The sequence below is a fragment of the Aedes albopictus genome, chromosome 1 (genome assembly GCF_035046485.1).
Source record: "Aedes albopictus strain Foshan chromosome 1, AalbF5, whole genome shotgun sequence".
NCBI classification, from domain to species: Eukaryota; Metazoa; Arthropoda; class Insecta; order Diptera; family Culicidae; genus Aedes; species Aedes albopictus.
In genome coordinates, this window is record NC_085136.1 from 82,106,344 (window position 1) to 82,128,451 (window position 22,108).

At 40.6% G+C, this 22,108-nt stretch overlaps 1 protein-coding gene across 1 annotated transcript in view; it reads left to right on the plus strand.

Annotated features, from left to right (window-relative positions):
- LOC134288673 (uncharacterized) overlaps nt 1-22,108 on the plus strand; it is a 130,802-nt gene that overhangs the window by 93,201 nt on the left and 15,493 nt on the right. Inside the window, exons 8-9 of the mRNA XM_062854217.1 lie at nt 20,331-20,425; nt 21,536-21,753. Of these exons, the coding sequence (XP_062710201.1) occupies nt 20,331-20,425; nt 21,536-21,753 (313 nt within the window). The remainder of the gene's footprint in view (nt 1-20,330; nt 20,426-21,535; nt 21,754-22,108) is intronic.

Genomic DNA, 22,108 nt, shown 5'->3' on the forward strand with positions numbered 1-22,108 from the left:
AATAAATGGATGCTGCCTTATGCATTTAAGGAGTCCTTGGAAAATTTTCTAAAAAACACTGGAAGAATTTTCTAAAACAATTTTCATAGGCTTCGTGGCCGAGCGGTTAGCGGCGTCAGTCGTTTAGGTGTCTCGTAAGCCTCGGAGTGTGGGTTCGATTCCCGCTCCAGTCGGGGAAAACTTTTCGTCAAACGGAAAGTTCTCCACTGGGCGTCTGGGTGTTGTATGCAGGGATGCCATATATACAGATTTATCTGTATTATACAGATTTTTGAACCTCTATACAGATTGCGTTTATATGGAATACAGATTTTTCATTTGTATAGGATACAGATTTTCCACCCAAATTTTGTATGGGATACAGATTTTTGAACGTGCGATACAGAAATTCATCTGGCATCGCTGGTTGTATGTGTTGTCCGTTGTCAAATGATAGTATTGTTCATTCTGTAGAGGCCGCAAGGTCGAAGACGGTGTAATTGTCTTTTTTTTTTTAACACTACACCGTCTTTAACCATAGGCTGCACATTCTGAACGATCACAAACACGGGACAATAAACAACACATGAAACATCCAGTGGTCCAGTCGAGAATTTTCCGTATAACGAAAAAATTTCATCGACTGAAGTGGGATTCGAACCCACACTCTGAAGCTTGCGAAATGCCTAGACGGGATTTTGTTGATTAATCTCTGGAATAATTTCTTGATGGGCTTTGGAGTATTTTTAAAGGAATCTATCGAAGTTTTAAAAAAGAAATCTTTTGAAGCGATTCTGGAGGAAAGCGTTGGTGAAATGGTTAAAGTATACCTGGAAAATATTTTGAAATAACTGCCGACGGTATTTATGAAAGAGTCCTTGGAGAATTGTATACGGGAATTCTGGAAAGAATTACAGAGATTATTATGGAAGATTTCTAAAGAAATCCTTGAAGAAATTTCTGAATGTTCAATAGAAAAATTCCTGGACAATGCTTTGGATTAATTTATTAACAAATGACTGGTATACTGCCATTCTAAACCCAATTTTCCCATGTTATATGGGAATTCCATATAACATAGGACAACTATGCTTAAAACGGCAGTATAATTTCTGAATCAACTCATGGGTGATTTATTTTGTAAATGAATGTCTCGAGAAAATTCTGAATTAATCTCGAAAAGAATTTCTGCAGAAATCTCCGGAAAAAAAGATGCATTCCATATTTATTTGAAACTTCCTGAACCAATTTCTGGAGTAATCTCTAGAAGATTTTCTGGAAAAGAACCCGATGGAAATTTTTCAGGAATCTTCTTAAGTTTTCATTATGGAATTCTTGGAAATCATCCTCAAAGTCTCTAGAAGAATCAAAATTTCTTCCCAAGTGGATTTTTTGAGGGACATTTTTTAGGAAATATAGAAGCACTTCGCGAAAAAAAAAATACAAATGAATCTTTGGAAGATTTTTTGGAATGATTTGTAATGGTATTTCTGGAAGCATTTCTAGAGAGAATCCACGAATGAATTTCCGGAAAAATTCCCACAGGAGGTTTTTTTAACTTCTCTTCAGAAGGAAAACATCACATTTTTGTGAGTTTGTCGGGAGTTGGATTCGATCCCAGGTCCTCGGCGTGATAGTCAAGTGTTCTAACCATTACAACAGGTCCGCTCCACCCCATAGGAGTTTCTGAAGGAATGTAAGTAAGAGTTACTAAAAACCCCTTGGAAGATTTTTTGGAGAAGTTTCTTTAGGAATCCCAAAGATTTTTTGAATAAATATGTAAATGAAAATCTTGAGTAATATCTTGTGATCTCAAAAAAATCATGAAGGAATTTCTGAAGAAGAATACTGGATTTTCAGAAACAATCTTTGTCAAGTTTTTAGAATTTTTGCAGGAATCTTTGAAAATATTTTTAAAGCACTCCCTAAAAGAAATTTTCGAATAAATAATTGAAAGATTTTTTAAGAAACCCAGAAAAAAATCATGGAGAATGTCTCGAGGATTCCTAGAATAAATTGCCGAGGGGATTCCTGGAAGAATTCTGAAACTTGCCTTGAAAGTTAATCCTTGAAAGGGATTTTTCTCAATTAATCCCCTGATCCCCTGAATCTTTAAAAAAATCACTGCTGAAATTTCTAAAAGAATCCTTGGGGAAATTTTTGAATTTCGAGACTTCCTGGAGGAATGTGTAAAGGAATTTTTGGAAGATTTCCTGAAACCTGTGAAGAAATTTCTGGAGATTGTTATAAAAGAATTCTTTTTGAAAAAATCACTAGTAGAGGTTCAAACTCTGAAGAAATCTACGGAGATGTTTCTAAATGGTTCTAAAAAAATCTAAATGATTCCTTGGAAGATTTATTAAAACAACCGTAAAGAAAGTCCTAGGGGTATTTCTGCTAGAATTCATGAAGAAATTTCCTTTTTTTGCTGCCTTCTTCCCCTGTCAACTCACGACCAAAGTTCCCACCGAGATTGGTTGTCCGATGTTCCCTCGCAGCTTAGCCGGTGCCACGGAAGGATAATGGTAGGAGTTACTGTGAAGGGCTCCATGGAGTATGTATTATGCATCACCCAACTTTCAATTCTTTTAATATGGACTTGGACTTGGACTTTTACTAAAGAGGCCCCAAAATCTACACAATTGGCAAATGATTCTGTATTCTCAAGCATTGCATGTTTAAAAGTTTTATCTTTATCTCAATCGATACAAAATATTTCTCCTACGACTCACATACATCTTTTGTCTCGTGATCTTCTCTCACCGTAGCCGCTTCCTACCGAACAAGTCCACTAAATGTACAACATCATGCCCATGGCAGTCAGCTGTAGTTCGACGTCCGCCGACCAGCACCAGCTACACTTGAGTCACGAAATTTCGTCTCGTTGCCAATAAGCTTCGTAGATAATATTCCCACATCCCACCAGAAGTTCGCCGATTTCATAATCCATGCATGTCGCGCTGAGTCTGTGGTGAGTTACAACGTGCCAGGAAGATGCCTCTTCCTGGCGGCTCGAACGAGTTGAGTGTGCTCGGAGGCGAAGTTTATTGAATTTCCATTAAAAGTGATTTAGGATTCGGACCACGCTTCTGGATGTGCAATTTTTGTTGTATTTCTTTGGAGGACGTGATTTGATGGGGGAAAACCAAATTCGAGCATGGTAGTTGGAAACGTTTGTGTTTTTTAGTTGAAATAGAAAGCATAATCCGGTTTTTCTTTGTTTTATCTTAAAAAAAAACTAATCGTTTGATACATTAGGGAATACTAGAACCTGTTGAACAATATTTTGATAACGATTGATCTTTTAACAAAAAGAGTTCATCATAAATTTTGATCGCCTCTAAAAATAGACTTCAGGTTTCAGATATGTTCATCCCGGCTAATGGCGTATCCATATCATTAATGCAAAAACCACCCGGAAACGGAGGAAGCAAGTTGGTAAAGCTACTTTTTTTTCTTCAAAAATCCCCTGGTGATGAAGTTTCCTGCCAGCGCGCAGTTGCTTCTTGCTGTTTCGTCCGCTGTTTGGCCGATCTCCACCACCGCTGCCGACCGTCGTGGTCCCATCTGGCGTAGACAGCTTGATGACGGCTTTTCATCCCGAGCAAACACTCAAACCAAAAGTAAGCATGGGAAGGGGATGAGATCCGGACCAGCCAACAGTAGCGATATGATACACACAGCAGTTGTGGGCCGCCCGGAATAACATTCATTGTGTTGTAGAGCACACGGATCGAGCGTACCCTTCCGCCTCCTGTTTTTACCCACCGTGGCACTGTGTGCCAGAAATTTTTAAGTATGGTGACTCTATTCAAAATATAATCAGGAGACTTTATTCTTATACTACTGGTAAGGCATGAATACTTGTTCTGAAACGCCCCTGCGATCTCCTGATACCCCCTGAATCCACCATAAACATCAATGAGACACCCTGAAACGTTTCTAATACCCTTTGAAACGTTCGTGCGGCACCCTGAGACCGCATGAAGTGTCCTTGACATCTCACCAGAAGATTTTCAGAGGCCTTCAAGGGGGTCTCTTGAAGGCCTCTGAAAATCTTCTGAAACCCCTGAGATGACCCTGAGATCCCCTTAACCCTCCTTTGGCATAAGGATCATTTTTGACCCAAACTATACACGATGCCAAAGGAAGGTTAAACGCACCTGAGACCTCCCGGTATCTGCTTCGTGAGTCCCTTTCAATGCCCATGAGATCTCCTGGTACCCCCTAAAACCCCTTTAATCACCTCTGAGATTCTCTGGAACTTTCCTGGAACCCTCTGAGAACCGTTCATGAGGCCACCTGGAAGCCTCCTTAAACACTTCTGAGATCTCCTGGCATCCACTAAATCTCCCTGAAACGCCCTTGAACCCCATCGAACTCTCTTTATGGACTCTAAAAACGCTGTGGAATGCCCTTGAGACCTTTAAATACCCCTTTGAAACCTGGTGGGACCGCCTGAAATACGCCCTCAGAGGTCTCATAGTACCCCCAAAACCCTTTGGTACCTCCTTGATGCCCTACTCAAATCTCCTGGTACCCCTTGAAACGCAGCCTTTCGTTGCTCTTCCCTGTGAACGTCTCTTGACCGCCGATGCCATAGTTACCGTCATTACCCCGCAACTGTAATGGCTCTCCAAAAAAACTGTCGAAAAGTCCTTAAAAGGCTCCTGAAAACACTTAAAACAATCCCCTGAAACGCTCCTGAAGCCTCCTGGAGCCCCTTTTTTGGACTTTTCGGGAACTTTCTGGAAGCCTCCTTGTCCCCATCACAAATGCCCAGGAGCGGTCATTAGTTAGAAGTATTAATAAGGCCGAATGGGTCATTAAACCAAAACTCAAAACTCTTTCAAAAACTATGGTAAAATATTTTTTGAACTCTCTGAAGGTATTTTGACGACCCGCCACATATCTCGCATCTAGGGCATACTAGTATATTAATTAATAGAACTGATTTATATTATTGCAATGGTATACATCATAATACTTAAGGATACACTGATATAATATGGTCGTTTTTTTTCAGGACGTTCTAGGCTATCCAAACTGTCATGGAGTTGCAATACTGGGAGGTTTAAATGAATACATCAATTCTCATCGTTCCTTCTAGCAGTTGTAACTACCGATGACGCCCAAAATCGGTTGAGCCTAAGGAGGCGCTCAAAACGCTTGAAGTTTGTATGGGAAGACTTGGCCAAATGTATGCAGAAATTTTAAGTTTTCGAATTTTGCCGCTAGGTGGCGCTGTAAGCGTTCAATAATCAAATCCTTTGATATTATTGTAGGTGACTATATGCCAAACAACTTTGTCGAAGACCGCAAAGTGATTTAACGTCTGTGAAAAAAGTTATACCCTAGGAAAAGTGATGATAAACTTTATTGATATTTTTCCAATACATGTAAAGGAATAATATCAATAATGAAATGGCAAAAGGTTATTGCAACCATAACAAATTGCAAATGCTCCATAGAAAATCAAAAAGCTCTCCATAAAGAATGAACATATGTTCCATGAAAATGTGCCATGTTACCCATAAATAATTGAAAACGTTCCATACTTTATAAAAAATGTACCGATAAAACATAAAATTTTCTCATTAAAATTGAAATTTTGCACCAATGAATAATACTGAAATGCTCCATAATAAAATACTAATGCTCCATTGAAAAATGCAATCGCTCCATAAAAAATTAAAATTGTACCCATAAAAAAAAGAATATTGCTCCATATAAAAATTAAATTGCACCATAAAAAAATGAAATTGCACCATAGAAAATAGACAAATGCTCCATAAGTATTATCAAACTGCACTACATAAAATACAATATGCTCCATAAAAAAAATGAAAATTCTTCATAACTTTAAACATTTGAACCACTAAAGCAGTGCAATGAAAAGCAATTCAGCCCTGACGAATTAATTTATGAGAATATACTATCTATGGAGGATTTTCGATTTTTCATGGAGCACTTCATATTTTCTATGGTGTAGTTTGATAATACTTATGGAGAATTTAGCTATTTTCTATGGTGCAATTTCAATTTTTTATGGTGCAATTTGATTTTTCTATGGAGCAATATTCAATTTTCTATGGGTACAATTTTAATTTTTTATGGGTCATTTGCATTTTTCTATGGAGTATGAGTTTCTATTTGTATTTTATTATGGAGCATTTCAGTATTATTTATTGGTGCAAAATTTCACTTTTGATGCGAAAATTTTATGTTTTACCGGTACATTTTCCATAAAGTATGGAACGTTTTCAATTATTTCTATTTGTTTATGGGTGCAATAAATAGGCTGCCTAATGAAATCTCAATACTTTGCCTCACTTTGCCTAGGGTATAACTTTTTTCAAAGCCGTCGGATCACTTCGCGGTCTTCGACAAAGTTCTCTGACATATAGTCACCTACAATAATACCAAAGGGTTTGATTATTGAATGCAGATGTATGTACTTAGGATATAGCCATGAATTACATGAAATAAATGAAATGAAATTAGAGGAACGCTTACAGCGCCACCTAGCGGCGAAATTCGAAAACCTAAAATTTATGCATACATTTGGCCAAGTTTTCCCATACAAACTTCAAGCGTTTTGAGCGCCCCCTTAGGCTCAACCGATTTTGCTCAAATTTTGAACGTAGATTCTGGGAGTCCAAAACAACTGATTTAGGAGGTAAGACTTGGTATTTTTCGAATTTTTTGTTTTTCATATAAGTGTGGGCCACCCTACTGTACGCGGATAATAAAAACCAATGTAAATTAGTTTAAGCGAAGCGAGCAGTATGTTATCACCTTAAAAGCCAAAATACCCCTCGTCCCGAGCGCCTACTATGCCGACAACACAAACTGTCACTGTCCAGCGCTGCCATGTCAGGCTAACTTCCGCCTAGCTGCTCACAAAAGGCCACAACGTTCATTGTGTGCCAGTTGCCGAAGTGAACGTTCGGAGCAGCTTTTCGTACAAGTGCGTGCAGAACAGCACAAAACGAGAAGTGCACAATCCGTCGGTTCCGAAGTTTCAAATAATAACACCAAGCCGGCACGCACGAATTCTGCGGGAGCACACCCGAGCACAAAGGGGTGACACGTAGACGGTCAGGATACTACGACCGACTGTGCCAGGCCGCACGAACCGCACGCCAACAACCAGGATTCGTTTCTCCATACTGAGGCAGCAATCGTTTCGACTCTTTCGTACGCATCTCCCGATAGAGAAACAGAATCGCCAAGCCCGAAAAGGACCATCAGCTGTAGAAGCCTTTCCTTCGCCAAACCAACGAGCCCCGCCACAGGGGCTTTGTTGCACATCCCACAATTTGCGGCGGAGCAACCGACAGTCGGGCACGAAAATTGACCCGTGGACGTCGATCGAGCATCGAGTTTCGACTTACGTGCTGGTGGAACCAACCGGTAAGAGTGAGCACCAGAAGAGCCTCTTGGGGATCCGCAGCACGGCAGGCAGACGGATCAGTTGTCGGCGAGGCTGAGGTCGATTGGCCAACGAATTTGCGTTCACAAGGCACCATTGAAACGGTGGCCGAACGCAACACGAGGGCGAGCAGCCAGGCATGAGGATCCGTGGTCGAAGCTCAATCCCACGGTCGGTGAGCGATACTCATTAGATTAAGTAAAAAATTGATCTATAATAAGAGAGATGAGTAGGGACAGTTAGGCTCTCCAATAATGAGCAATAAATGACAATGTCACACTAAATTTGGGCTGCGCACATTATCGTATTTAATGCAATTCTCGAACCCTAGTGGGGGGCAGAGTTATTTCGAATAACAGTACTCACCTGTAACAGACCTGTAAAGTATTCAACCTGAAACAACTTTCTTTCGGCGTTCGCATAGAACCAAAAAGCAAAATTCTAATGGAAACACCATACCAAGAAATTTATTGGAACTATTTCTATTGCTCACTCAGTTTATAAAAAAAAGAGTTCTAGATTCATTCACTTTGCTTCAACACCGATGTCCTCGTCGTATGGTCCTCCACGTGATACAGGATCGATTCACTGCTGGTCACTGGAAAGCTGCTACTCCGGATCGCTTCACTCTTTCAGGGCCACATATCAGGGTGCTACGCCGTGTGGTAACGTACGGCTTGGTCGTATGGTAGCGGAAGACCGTTCAGTACCTCTGGAAGCGGAAACACTTCACTATCGGCCTATTCGAGAGGAATAACACTTAGTTCGTCGTGCGACACCTTATCTACGCGGTTCACTGAGCTTTCGGATGAAGTTCTTCTGTTATGTCGACTTGTAACGTAGAATCGGAAGACGACCTCTTCGATCACACACTGGCCTCAGCGTTGGCGATTAGGAGGATCAGAATTGCCGCAAAGTGGCCACTAAAAGCACTGACTCTCACTTTTAATGTTTGGACGTGCTAAGTTTGAGGAGAATATACTCCGAAAAATGTCTTTAATCTTCCACGTAATATCAATCACATCTGCCAGAACTAGAACTTTCGGTTTAGATTCGTGGGTAAAAATCACTAGTTGGACTTCACTCACCGATATACTTAGCTTCCTGCTAGGAAGTTCCTAGGATAAAGAGACTCGATGCTGGGGCTTGGCATGCTTATATATCTTATAGGTTACTTACCTTATCGATCAGGCTAAGGCCGGAGTGGCCTCTGCTGTACATAGTAGCCGCCTCCGTTCCACTCGGTCCATGGCTGTTTGTCTCCAGTTTCGCACTCTGCGTATGGTCCGCAGATCGTCCTCCACTTGGTCGACCCACCTAGCTCGCTGCGCTCCACGTCTTCTTGTACCGGTCGGATGGCTCTCGAGAACCATTTTAGTCGGGTTGCTATCCGACATCCTGATGACGTGACCCGCCCACCGTAGCCTTCCGATTTTCACGGTATGGACGATGGTTGGTTCTCTCAGCAGCTGATGCAGCTCGTGGTTCATTCGCCTACTCCAAATCCCGTCTTCCATCTGCACTCCGCCGTAGATGGTACGCAACACCTTCCGTTCGAAAACTTCAAGGGCGCGTTGGTTCTCTGCACGTAGGGTCCATGTTTCGTGCCCATAGAGGACGACCGGTCTAATCAGCGTTTTGTAGATGGTTAACTTCGTGTTACGGCGAACTTTATTCGATCGTAGAGTTCTGCGGAGTCCAAAGTAAGAACGATTTCCTGCCACAATGCGCCTCTGAATTTCTCTGCTGGTGTCGTTTTCGGCAGTCACCGATTTCATCACCGTCTTGATCAATCGTATCAGTTTATCCGGGAATCCGTATTCGTGCACAATCTGCCATAGCTGTTCTCGATCGATTGTATCATACGCCGATTTGAAATCGATGAACAAGTGATGTGTGGGCACGTTGTATTCGCGGCATTTCTGCAACACCTGGCAGATGGCGAACATCTGGTCCGTTGTAGCGCGTTCACCCATGAATTGCCCCACGAACTCTCTTGCAATCGGTGATAGACGGCGGCACGAAACGGTGAGTCAATAAGGAGAGCGTCCAATATAGCTCTGGTCCTCACAAGTTCCTACCTCATGCTTCCACGGGTCAAGCGATGACAAAGACCGCCAGCTAAGAGTTGTGTGCTTAGCTGGTAGTGCAGCCTGGGCACTGTTGTCCTTCTGACTCCAGCTAGATTGAGGAGGTACGTCCCGAGCGTCTGTTTACCAAGGAGGTGCGGCTCAAACAGCGTCTGTTCTGGCATCCAGCGGCTGAGTAAGAAACGCTGCACCACGCCCAACTAGATCCAAGGTGGTAGCCCCATCAGCGTGGTCGTCCCAGTGTTGATTGGGACGTTAAACAGAACTGGCACGATGGCCCTCCGGCGAGACAGGAGTGTTGGCGTAGGCTCAATAAGCCACCCGTAAAAATCCCCATTGCGAATAACATAGGAGAAAATACGACTCGATATCTTATAGGTAGCAGTGTTGGATGCATCAGCTGATAATCATCCGATTATACTTATTCTGCTTATATCATTCCGTGGATGGTATAATGGTATGGTCGAAGTTTTGGTCATGCAAATACTCCCATGTCGTCGAGCAGTTGGATGATGAGTGTGTTTCGAGCAGCAGAGCCTATATTTGTGAGTAACTGACTTCGAAATGCCCTATCGACAATTTTCACTCTAGTACTACATTAAACATTTATAGAATTTAGGGTAAATGGTACATTGTGGACTTCCATAAAGGTTTGTTATCAAATATCATATAATTCAAATTAGGTACCCGCGTGAAATTTACATTTAAATTCAATCATAGTTTTCTTATAGCAAATCTAACACTGAAATTAAGAAATCTTAGGCTGAAACATTAGTCAAATGTTACAAAGTACATAGCTAGTAAGACTCATTGAATCAACTGAACTATTTTTTACTGCTTCAAAAGTATTCAGATATTGAGGTCACTTCAAGTTGTCAAAAAATTATATTACATCCCAAGCATCACACAAGTCACAAAGAAGTGTCGACAGCGCAGGTTTTTGGTTGAACACGAGTCATTTTCAGGTTATTCTATCTTTGAGTTAGAATAACATGGATATATCTCCTGTACAACCAAAAACCTGCGCTGTTGACACTCCTTTGTGACTTGTGTTCTGCTGAGGATGATCTACCAAATCTACAAACGCTTGAAAAATGTTCTGTCCTACCAAAACATATCCAATAGACCTGTTCACTTTTTTTGACTTACCCGTGTCACATCAAATTATCAATCCACATGCAAAATTCAGTCCAAAAATGAGCCAAATTGGTAAAGGTTTAGAGGTGTATCAAATCGATTTTGTGTTTTTTCGAGCATTTTCACGAAAATGTACTCCAATATCCAAAAAATTGCACCGAAAAGGTAACAAAAACACCGTTAAAATATAGTTGGAACAATACTCTACAACTTTGCCAAAGACACTACGGTGTTTAAATTGCTTATTTCAAAGTTATTCAACAATTTTCGTTAAAAAATCGCGAAAAAATATAATATTTTTACGGGTTTTCATGTAAAAGTCATGTAAATTTACATTGTTTTAAGTGACTAAATTAATGAGCTAATGCTCCTATGTGCTACGAACATTTCCTCCATACATCATTTTAGTGTAGGAATTCGTTTTCATTGACTAATTATCAAAAGTATGTCACGTTGATACTAAAAATCGCATAGAGTTGCCAGCACAAAATTGAACAAAGTTACCCATGATTAAAACGTCGTTACATTTCTCTGTCGCATATGCATCAGTTTCAATTTGGTGTAGATGGTTGAGCATGAGACTGCCGATTCGAAGATTCAAGGTTCGAACCCTGGAATAGGATTTTTTGCGTCTCGATCCAGCTATAAGTTAATGAGACTACGCACTGCATCTCATTGCAATTTGGCACCATAGCCTTGTTTCGAAACCGTAGAGTGCATAGTAAGAATGAAGTTTCCCTTTATCGTGTAGTTGTGTTGCTTGTGGCTAGATAGATGGAAGTAATCTCCACAGTTGTATGATAAATTTTGCATCGAGAAGCAGTTCCATCATCGTATTGAATTGTTTTAGCTAAATTAATCGGTATCAAACAGATGTCCAATATTTCGTCCAGCTGATCTCGTCGACACGATTTCTTGTCAACAAGTAAACTAAATATCTAGCTAGTCCTGACATGGGCTTAATTGGCAGGTCCCGATCATCATTATTTGGGAGATTGCGTGTAAGTCATGGGCCATGGCTCATGGCAGATTCATCATCCTAACTGCTACAAAGAAAGAAAAAAAAGTTTATTATGTATTTGAGCTTGAACCTGGGACCTTCTGATCCGCAGGCTCGAGCCTTATCATCTGCGCCATTTCTAATACTTGAATCAAAAGACATTAGAATACGATGGCATGACGTCTTAATCATGGGTAACTTTGTTTTAATTCGTGCTGGCAACTCTACGCGATTTTTAGTATCAACGTGACATACTTTTGATAATTAGTCATTGAAAACGAATTCCTACACAAAAACAATGTATGGACGAAATGTTCGTTACACAAAGGAGAAAAAGCTAATTAATTTAGTCACTTAAAATAATGTAAAATTGCATGACTTTTATATGTAAAATCGTAAAAATATCGTGTTTTTTCATGATTTCTCAACTAAAATTATTGAATAACTTCGAAATAAGCAATTTAAACACCGTAGTGTCTTCGGTAAAGTTGTAGAGTATTGTACTTACTATATTCTAACGGTATTTTCGGCACCCTTCCAGAGCAATTTTGTGAATTTCTGTGTAAATTTCTGTGAAAACGGTTAAAAAAACACAAAATCGATTTGATACACCTTTAAATCTTTATCAATTTGGCTCAATTTTGGACTGAAGACTTGTTTTTGCATGTGGATTGATAATTTGATGTGTCACGGAGAATCGGAGAAAAAAAGTTTCAAAGTGAACAGGTCTAATATCCAAGTACATCCTCTAAGTCAAAATACTAACTTTTGCTACGGCATCAGCATACTACAGATACTTTATGTCCTCCAAAAAGTTCAACCGTTCAATCTACCAAGTAGATCCCCAAAACAAAAATAAAACATACAGTTAATTTGTCATTGCATTAGAAGTACACTAGATCCTTCAAAGTAAATTTTGATAATTCTTTCTACTAAAACTAAATCAACCAAAGCTTCCCCTTGACAAGATCTCAAGCATGTTCCTCAAGTATGATATTTGTTTGTTATTGTATTGTATTCTATAAAGTTCGATACGATTGTAGTTCAATTTACGATAGGAGAAGTTCGTTGAAAACCTCGTGATGGGACGAACTTTGATATGTCATTGAGGAAAATTCGGTGGAAATTGATTGGCGGTTCAGGTGAGGGTTTTTAGTGGAAAATATAGGAATATTATAGTGTAATTCTGAGAGAAATCTGATTGGATCCAAATCAATATTTATCGAGACAAGATATTTGGTGGGTGTCAGTGTGTTTCTGGCTAAGATAATCATTAAATGTTCTTGTGATGAAAATTATATGAGATTCTTCTGAGGTTCACAAAAAGGATTCATCTGAGGTTCCTCCGTGTGCTTGTGAGATTGCTTAAGAAATTCGTTCCAGAATTTCTTTAAACATTCCTTACAGGACTCCTTCCAGGAGTTCCGGAAATCCTCCAGGAGTTCTGGAATTCCTCAAGAAGTTTCTAAATACATTCCTATATGAATTTCTTCTATAATTTCTCCTTTTCGAACATCTACAGATATATTTTCTTCTGTGGTTCCCGAAAAAGTTCGTTAAGTATTACTATTGCTGGAAATTCAGAAGAAACTTCTGGAAGAATTCCTGCTAATTAATTCTTAAAAAAAAATGAATTCCATAAAAAAACTCCTACAAAGATAAAGCACGTCTGAGAGAATTCCAGAATGATCTTTTGTAGTAATTCCATCAGAATCTGCAAACAATGCTGGAGAATGTTTCGGAAGGAGTCATGTAAGAATCTTGAAAGGAGTTACTGGTGAAACCTCAGAAGAAGATCTTGGAGGAATCACACAAGAATGTCTTAGAAGGATTTCCAGAAGGATTACCCGAATGAATCGCTCAATGAATTCCTAGACAAATCCCAGAAGGACATCCTGGAGGAATCTTGGACAGAATTCTTTGAAGAATCCAGAAGAAAACCCGGAAGAAGTTTGTGAAGCAATCCCGGATGGAATTTCTACTGAACATTACTTGGGCATATTGATTATATTGGCACGGCAGTCTTATATAAATATTTAGCGATCTACAATTTTCCCGCTCCAAACCAGGACCAAAACGTTGAAGCTGGAAAATTGTATTTGGCCCAATGTTTGTATAAGATTGCCAAGCCAATAAATACTCCCAGGATTGCCAAGCCAATAAATACTCCCAGGACTCCCAGAAATTATTATAGTCACCTACAATAATACCAAAGGGTTTGATTATTGAACGCTTACAGCGCCACATAGCGGCAAAATTCGAAAACTTAAAATTTCTGCATACATTTGGCCAAGTTTTCCCATACAAACTTCAAGCGTTTTGAGCGCCCCCTTAGGCTCAACCGATTTTGCTCAAATTTTGAACGTAGCTTCTGGAAGTCCAAAACAACAGGAGGTAAGACTTGGCATTTTTCGAAATTTTTGTTTTTCATATAACCTTTGCTGTACTAACACACTTTTTCGCACATCATTTTTACCTTCAATTTGCTCTAACTTAGTCAAATCTTAACCGATTTTAATTATCTTGGCTCGGTTGGATCGGGATTTTTCCCTAGTTTTGACGGTCCAAGGATGGATTGGATTGGCCCAGTGGTTCCGGAGATATTCCGGATTCCGTTGGGGTAAAAAATTATCTTGGACCAGAGAACTCTAGAATTTGTCATCAGCTTGATGGTTTTCGCATTATTTCTAGGCTATTTATCCTACAAAAACTCGGTAAAATGTTTCGACAATATCCGGAAGCATTCATGAGCTCTCTGGGAACCACCTGGCCACGTTACAGATTCCACGCCCCCAGGGAAGTGGCCAATTACCGACCTGAGCCAAACCCTAACGTGCAACCTATCAAACTTCATGAATTTTCAGTGCCAGCTCGTTGGTGATAATTACAAGGATGACCCTTCTTTGTGGAACCACTTGGCCATGTTCCGGACTGAAGGGCTCGCCCCCGGGGAAGTGGCCAATTACAGACCTGAGCCAAACCCTAACGTGTGACCTATCAAACTTCATGAATTTTCAGTGCCAGCTCTTTGGTGACCATTACAAGGATGACCTTTCTTTTTGGAACAATTTGGCCATGTTTCGAACTAGAGGCCATGCCCCCGGGGAAGTGGCCACTTTCCGACATGAAACAAACCCTTGCATGCGACCTATCAAAGTTCTTGAATTTTCAGTGCCAGCTCTTTGGTGACCGTTACAAAGTTGACCTTTTTTGGTGGAACCATTTGGCCATGCATCCGACTAGAGGCCATGCCCCAGGGAAGTGGCTACTAACCGACCTGAGCCAAACTTCATGAATTTTCAGTGCCAGCTCGTTGGTGATCGTTACAAGGATGGCTTTTCTTTCCGGAAACAATTGACCATGTTCCGGACGAGAGGCCATGCCTTCAGGAAAGTGGCCACTCACCTACATGAAACAAACCCTAGTATGCGACCTAACAAACTTCTAGAATTTTCAGCGCCAGCTTGTCGGTGACTATTATAAGTACAAATTTTCTATGTGAAATCACTTGGCCATGTTCCTGAAGTTCCTTTAGGAATTCTTTTGGATGTTCCTTCAGAAATTCCACTGGGGTTCGTTCCCGAAATCCTCTGAAATTTCTTTCAAAAATTTCACTGGAGGCCTCTTCAGTAATTCCTTTGGATGCTGCTCCTGGAAATTCTCTGGAAGTTCTTTTAGTAATTCTTCTGGAAGTTCCTTCAAGAATTACTGAAGAACTTCCAGAGGAATTCCTGAAGAGACTTCCAGTGAAATTCCTGAAGGAACTTCCAGAAAAATCTTGAGGAATTCCTAAAGAAATTTCATGATCAATTCCTGAAAGGGTTTTCAGTGGAATACAAGAAGGAACATCCGTAGAAACATCCTGAAGAATTCCTGAAGGAACTTTCAAAGAAAAGAAAATAAAATCTAGGAGAACTCCCAAAGAAACTCCCTGAAGAGTTTATGAAGGAATTCTTAAAAGAACTCCCGAAGAAAACTCCAGAGGAATTCCCGAAGGAATTTTAAGAGGAAATTCAAGAAGAATTCACGAAGAAATATCCAGATAAATTCCCGAAGAAAACTCCAGAGAAATTCCCGTAGGAAATTCCATAGGAGTTCCCGAAGGAAATTCCAGAAGAATTCCCGAAGGAAATTCCAGAGGAATTCCCGAAGGAAATTCCAGAGGAATTCCCGAAGGAAATTCCAGAGGAATTCCCGATGGAAATTCCAGAGGAATTCCCGAAGGAAATTCCAGAGGAATTCCCGAAGGAAATTCCAGAGGAATTCCCGAAGGAAATTCCAGAGGAATTCCCGAAGGAAATTCCAGAGGAATTCCCGAAGGAAATTCCAGAGGAATTCCCGAAGGAAATTCCAGAGGAATTCCCGAAGGAAATTCCAGAGGAATTCCCGAAGGAAATTCCAGAGGAATTCCCGAAGGAAATTCCAGAGGAATTCCCGAAGGAAATTCCAGAGGAATTCCCGAAGGAAATTCCAGAGGAATTCCCGAAGGAAATTCCAGAGGAATTCCCGAAGGAAATTCCAGAGGAATTCCCGAAGGAAATTCCAGAGGAATTCCCGAAGGAAATTCCAGAGGAATTCCCGAAGGAAATTCCAGAGGAATTCCCGAAGGAAATTCCAGAGGAATTCCCGAAGGAAATTCCAGAGGAATTCCCGAAGGAAATTCCAGAGGAATTCCCGAAGGAAATTCCAGAGGAATTCCCGAAGGAAATTCCAGAGGAATTCCCGAAGGAAATTCCAGAGGAATTCCCGAAGGAAATTCCAGAGGAATTCCCGAAGGAAATTCCAGAGGAATTCCCGAAGGAAATTCCAGAGGAATTCCCGAAGGAAATTCCAGAGGAATTCTTGAAGGAAATTCCAGAGGAATTCCCGAAGGAAATTCCAGAGGAATTCCCGAAGGAAATTCCAGAGGAATTCCCGAAGGAAATTCCAGAGGAATTCCCGAAGGAAATTCCAGAGGAATTCCCGAAGGAAATTCCAGAGGAATTCCCGAAGGAAATTCCAGAGGAATTCCCGAAGGAAATTCCAGAGGTATTCCCGAAGGAAATTCCAGAGGAATTCCCGAAGGAAATTCCAGAGGAATTCCCGAAGGAAATTCCAGAGGAATTCCCGAAGGAAATTCCAGAGGAATTCCCGAAGGAAATTCCAGAGGAATTCCCGAAGGAAATTCCAGAGGAATTCCCGAAGGAAATTCCAGAGGAATTCCCGAAGGAAATTCCAGAGGAATTCCCGAAGGAAATTCCAGAGGAATTCCCGAAGGAAATTCCAGAGGAATTCCCGAAGGAAATTCCAGAGGAATTCCCGAAGGAAATTCCAGAGGAATTCCGGAAGGAAATTCCAGACGAATTCCCGGAGGAAATTCCAAAGGAATTCCCGGAGGAAATTCCAAAGGAATTCCCGTAGGAAATTCCTACGGGAATTTCTTTAGAATTTCTTACGGGAATTCGTTTGGAATTTCCTACGGGAATTCCTTTGGAATTTACTACGGGATTTTTTTTGGAATTTCCTACGGGAATTTCCTTCGGGAATTCCTATGGAATTTCCTTCGGGAATTCCTCTGGAATTTCCTTCGAGAATTCCTCTGGAATTTCCTTCGAGAATTCCTCTGGAATTTCCTTCGGGAATTCCTCTGGAATTTCCTTCGGGAATTCCTCTGGAATTTCCTTCGGGAATTCCTCTGGAATTTCCTTCGGGAATTCCTCTGGAATTTCCTTCGGGAATTCCTCTGGAATTTCCTTCGGGAATTCCTCTGGAATTTCCTTCGGGAATTCCTCTGGAATTTCCTTCGGGAATTCCTCTGGAATTTCCTTCGGGAATTCCTCTGGAATTTCCTTCGGGAATTCCTCTGGAATTTCCTTCGGGAATTCCTCTGGAATTTCCTTCGGGAATACCTCTGGAATTTCCTTCGGGAATTCCTCTGGAATTTTCTTCGGGAATTCCTCTGGAATTTCCTTCGGGAATCTTTGTAATGATCACCAACGAGCTGGCACTGAAAATTCATGAAGTTTGATAGGTCGCACGTTAGGGTTTGGCTCAGGTCGGTAATTGGCCACTTCCCTGGGGGCGTGGAATCTGTAACGTGGCCAGGTGGTTCCCAGAGAGCTCATGAATGCTTCCGGATATTGTCGAAACATTAAACCGAGTTTTTGTAGGATAAATAGCCTAGAAATAATGCGAAAACCATCAAGCTGATGACAAATTCTAGAGTTCTCTGGTCCAAGATAATTTTTTACCCCAACGGAATCCGGAATATCTCCGGAACCACTTGGCCAATCCAATCCATCCTTGGACCGTCAAAACTAGGGAAAAATCCCGATCCAACCGAGCCAATAGAATTGAAATCGATTAAGATTTGACTAAGTTAGAGCAAATTGAAGGTAAAAATGATGTGCCAAAAAGTATGTTAGTACAGCAAAGGATAAGTGTGGGCCACCTTAATGTACACTGTAAATGCAAAACAGTTTGATATTGCGCTTATACTCGCACCTGCAGCAGCTCATCTAGCAGATGTTAATTCCGGAAGTTCTGAGTTGTTGCTATTCGACACCCAAACCGCCTGTAGACCAACAGGAATGAACAGAGGATGGTAACAATCGTAAAAAGAACGAGCTTTTCATTCGCACCACCACAATATCTGTTGAAATTATGTTCCATAACAAATCCGGAAATCAAAACAAAAACAAAAATAGAGTTGCCAGAACTCAATGGGCATGGTCGTGTAGGGTGACCAGTTGTCGAATTAAAAGTTTACCCCGGTTATAGCGATAAGTGACGGCTTTAGGACGTTTGGTCGAATGACATTTGGTCGAAAGTACATTTGGTCGAACGGACATTTGGTCGAATGGACATTTGGTCGAAACCCATTTTTTGGAAGAAGAAGCATATGACATTTAGTCGAATGGACAATTCGTCGAACGGACATTTGGTCGAAAGGCACTAACTGATGAAGAGCTTTGAATGGAACATAATTTTATAGATTTCGGTATAATAATTTATATGTTACTGAACTTATTCGGTTGAAAGTACGTTTGGTCGAATGGACGCTAAGTCGTATAGCAATTTGATCGTGTTTAATTATATCAAACATAAAAAAGCAAACATTGTAGTGCAGTGTAGGTTTCGGCTCTTCTTTCCAGTTTCACCATTTCATTGCGTTTTTGTGTATAACATACTGGTTTTTCCATCAAATATTTTTCCTTCTTTTCAACATACTCTGTTCTTTCAAGTGTATTATTTGTGCTGAGAGTGAAGAGTGGACATTATGGTTGTGATTTTTTCATCTATGATTTTTCCTTCTTTTGAACATAGGCTATTCTTTCAAAATTCGTATTTGTTCTATGTTTGCTGTCATTTTATCATGAATTTTTCCTTCTTTGAAACATAGGCTATTTTTTCACGTTTATTTATTTCATTGCGTTTTCGTGTACCAACTACTGAATGTTTCAGAAGTCATTTCTCCTTTTGAATACAAGCTGTTCTTCCGTTTGATATTTGGATGTTATTGCTGCAGACTTTTTCATCGGATATTTTTCCTTCTTTTAAGGACAGATTGGTTAGGATCCAAAACTCGCGACTTCGAGCGTACACATCTCTTCGTAAACAAAACCAGTGCACCTGATCTTCTTGTTTCAAGCTTATTATAAGTGAGCGAAAACAGCATTATACAATGCACTGTTGTTTGAAGCTTGCTTCTTGAGAATTGTGCGTCTGAAGTTCTGATGCACTGTTGAAGTGGGATTTCAAGACGTTTGTCCTTAAACAAAGGCTATTCTTTGACGCAGTGTTGCATATGAACTGAACGCGAGCCAAAATGGTTATTTATGCAACAAGTTGCAAAATGATGATTTTTTTCCAGCACGAGTCGTACATTTATTCAACGAGGCTTGCTTATTCAATAACATATAAAAAATTATGATACCGAAATCCACATCTCTTTTCATCAGTTATTATCATTATATTATCATTTCGACCAAATGTCCATTCGACGAATCGTCCATTCGACTAAATGTCATGCTTCTTTTTCCAAAAAAATGGCTTTCGACCAAATGTCCATTCGACCAAATGTCCGTTCGACCAAATGTACTTTCGACCAAATGTCATTCGACCAAACGTCATTCGACTAAATGTCTTTCGACCAAATGTCATAGATTCATAAGTGACATATCTCTATATTTCTCGGGGATTTCGGCTTTCAGTCAAAGAAAAGCGTTGATTTTCTTATCTCATCGCCAACGTTTCGATCCAGATGTTGGGATCTTCTTCAGGGCTCGAAATTAATCAATTTTGTCTAATCCCGTGTACATCTCACGGTTGATTGTACACGGGATTAGACAAAATTGATTAATTTCGAGCCCTGAAGAAGATCCCAACATCTGGATCGAAACGTTGGCGATGAGATAAGAAAATCAACGCTTTTCTTTGACTGAAAGCCGAAATCCCCGAGAAATAAGTCAACTTCCCAGTCGAACCTCTACATATCTCTATAAATTGTAACTTAATTCTAACTTTTGTGCCACAGTGCCGCACCGGGAAAGCAAACAGTGGGGCTTGTTTGTGTCCACCCGGAGGAAAGAGTTTTGAATTTTACCATAAGCAAAAAAAAAAACAACAACAACAAGAAAACTCCTGTTATGAGAGCCGAAAAATTTTCCAACAAAGTGAGCCTTTCAAAGTGAAACCTATATATTTTCAGGAAAGCTAGCTGGCAAGCAAGCGACGACGACCGACGACGGATGGCTGCTAGATGGGAAAATCATGTTCAGAAACCATTCGTTATCTCGTAGGAAGGTAGGTTAGGTACGTCGAGTACGTCGAGAGAGAGTTTTATCAATGGAAACTTGAGAAATTGGAAGCAGAGGATGCAGGTGGCATAGGGAGGGCCCCACATTCGGAACCGGTTTGGGTACACAAGCTGAAACGGGCCTAATTGAGTTTTGCCATTCAAACTGACCCTAATTGAGTTCACCGGGAATGGTCGAATGGATGAAAGTTTTGTCGGTGAATGGTAAGCTCCGTGGATGTGAGCCGTCGTTTGGTGATTGGACCCGGAAGTTTTTCCGGGTTTTGAGTGGATTATATGCGAAATGGTCAGAATTGTTGGATGAGATAAAGTTGAATTCAAAATGATTATGAACTCTTTAATAGTTTAGTTTGCTGGCATAATTGTGATGAATTTTAAATCAGATTACTCGAAAGTTGATTTAAGATTTCTCAGACTCACATAAAACGCAATGAAAGCAAATTTCTTTCTTCCTTGAATATCAAGCACCAAAGAAACTTAACCGTCTTCGCCATTTATTAAATTCATCTACGAATTCCAATGAAAATATTCCTTCCACCACTAGTTCCACCAATTCCCTAACAGTAGGCACCCTTTCTGTTTTTGTGTCAATTTTCAAAATCAGTCCAATCTGCCTTTTCCCACGTACCTATCACGATTGATCGCACGAAACAGAACAAAATCGTTTGGCACAATAGCCAGCAAAAAGGATTTCCTTCCTTTTTCTGGGACCAGTTGAATGAATGACGAAAACGTCTAGGACACATCAGTTGATTGAGACTGCTGAGATGGCATAAGAAACCTAGGAAGCACCTTGACTGATTTTTCACGAAATTCTGAGAAGAAAGTGAAGAACAGACCAAAAACCAGAACAGCTTAACTATCAGTATGACGAAACAATAAAATATCGATTGGAAACGAAACGTATACCAAAGGAGAAGTTATTCCAACAGGTTGTATCATTTTTAGCTACATTTTTCAAACTTTCACAAAAGTTCACAAGAGAAGCCACCGATAATTGAATCATTAAAATGTCACCACACATTACGACGACCGCAAACCTTTTCAAAAATGTACGCGTCATTCACGCCCCCTCGAGAATGTGTTCCATTCCATAGACTTCTTGTTCGTCGGCGGCACGGTGGTACCAGACCAACTTTGACATTAATTCCAGAGACGACACTTCGTATCCTGCGACTACTCCCTTCCGGTCGGCGATGGTGCCACCTCGAGACGTGCCACGTGCCGAGCCGACACGTCCTTTCGAGTGCGCGAAGAGCATCGTCGTGTTTCTAAGCCAGCCGACTGAAGAGGCTGCCACTAGGCTGCCTGCCGTGTTTGCATTTGGAAGGGATACTCCAACGCCTCCAACGGCAAACAGCGCGCCTCAACGCAACAAGCTGGAATGTAATATTTTTAGATGTGTACCTACTCTTTTTCGCGCTTATTTCAAGAGTGAAATTTAATTACCGCCGAGGATAAGTGAAGATGTATGTTGGCACAACAAATTGGAGTGGGTGTTGTGTGAGGAAGGATACCATTGGAGACTGGGTGTGGCATTTCACTTACTGTAATTAAGGATAAGCAACACCAAAATGATTCAAAGGCAAAAGAGAATTCCGTATTGGTTTTATTAGGAATACAGAAAGTATAACAAGAATGACAATCACAGATAACAGACAACATATAGA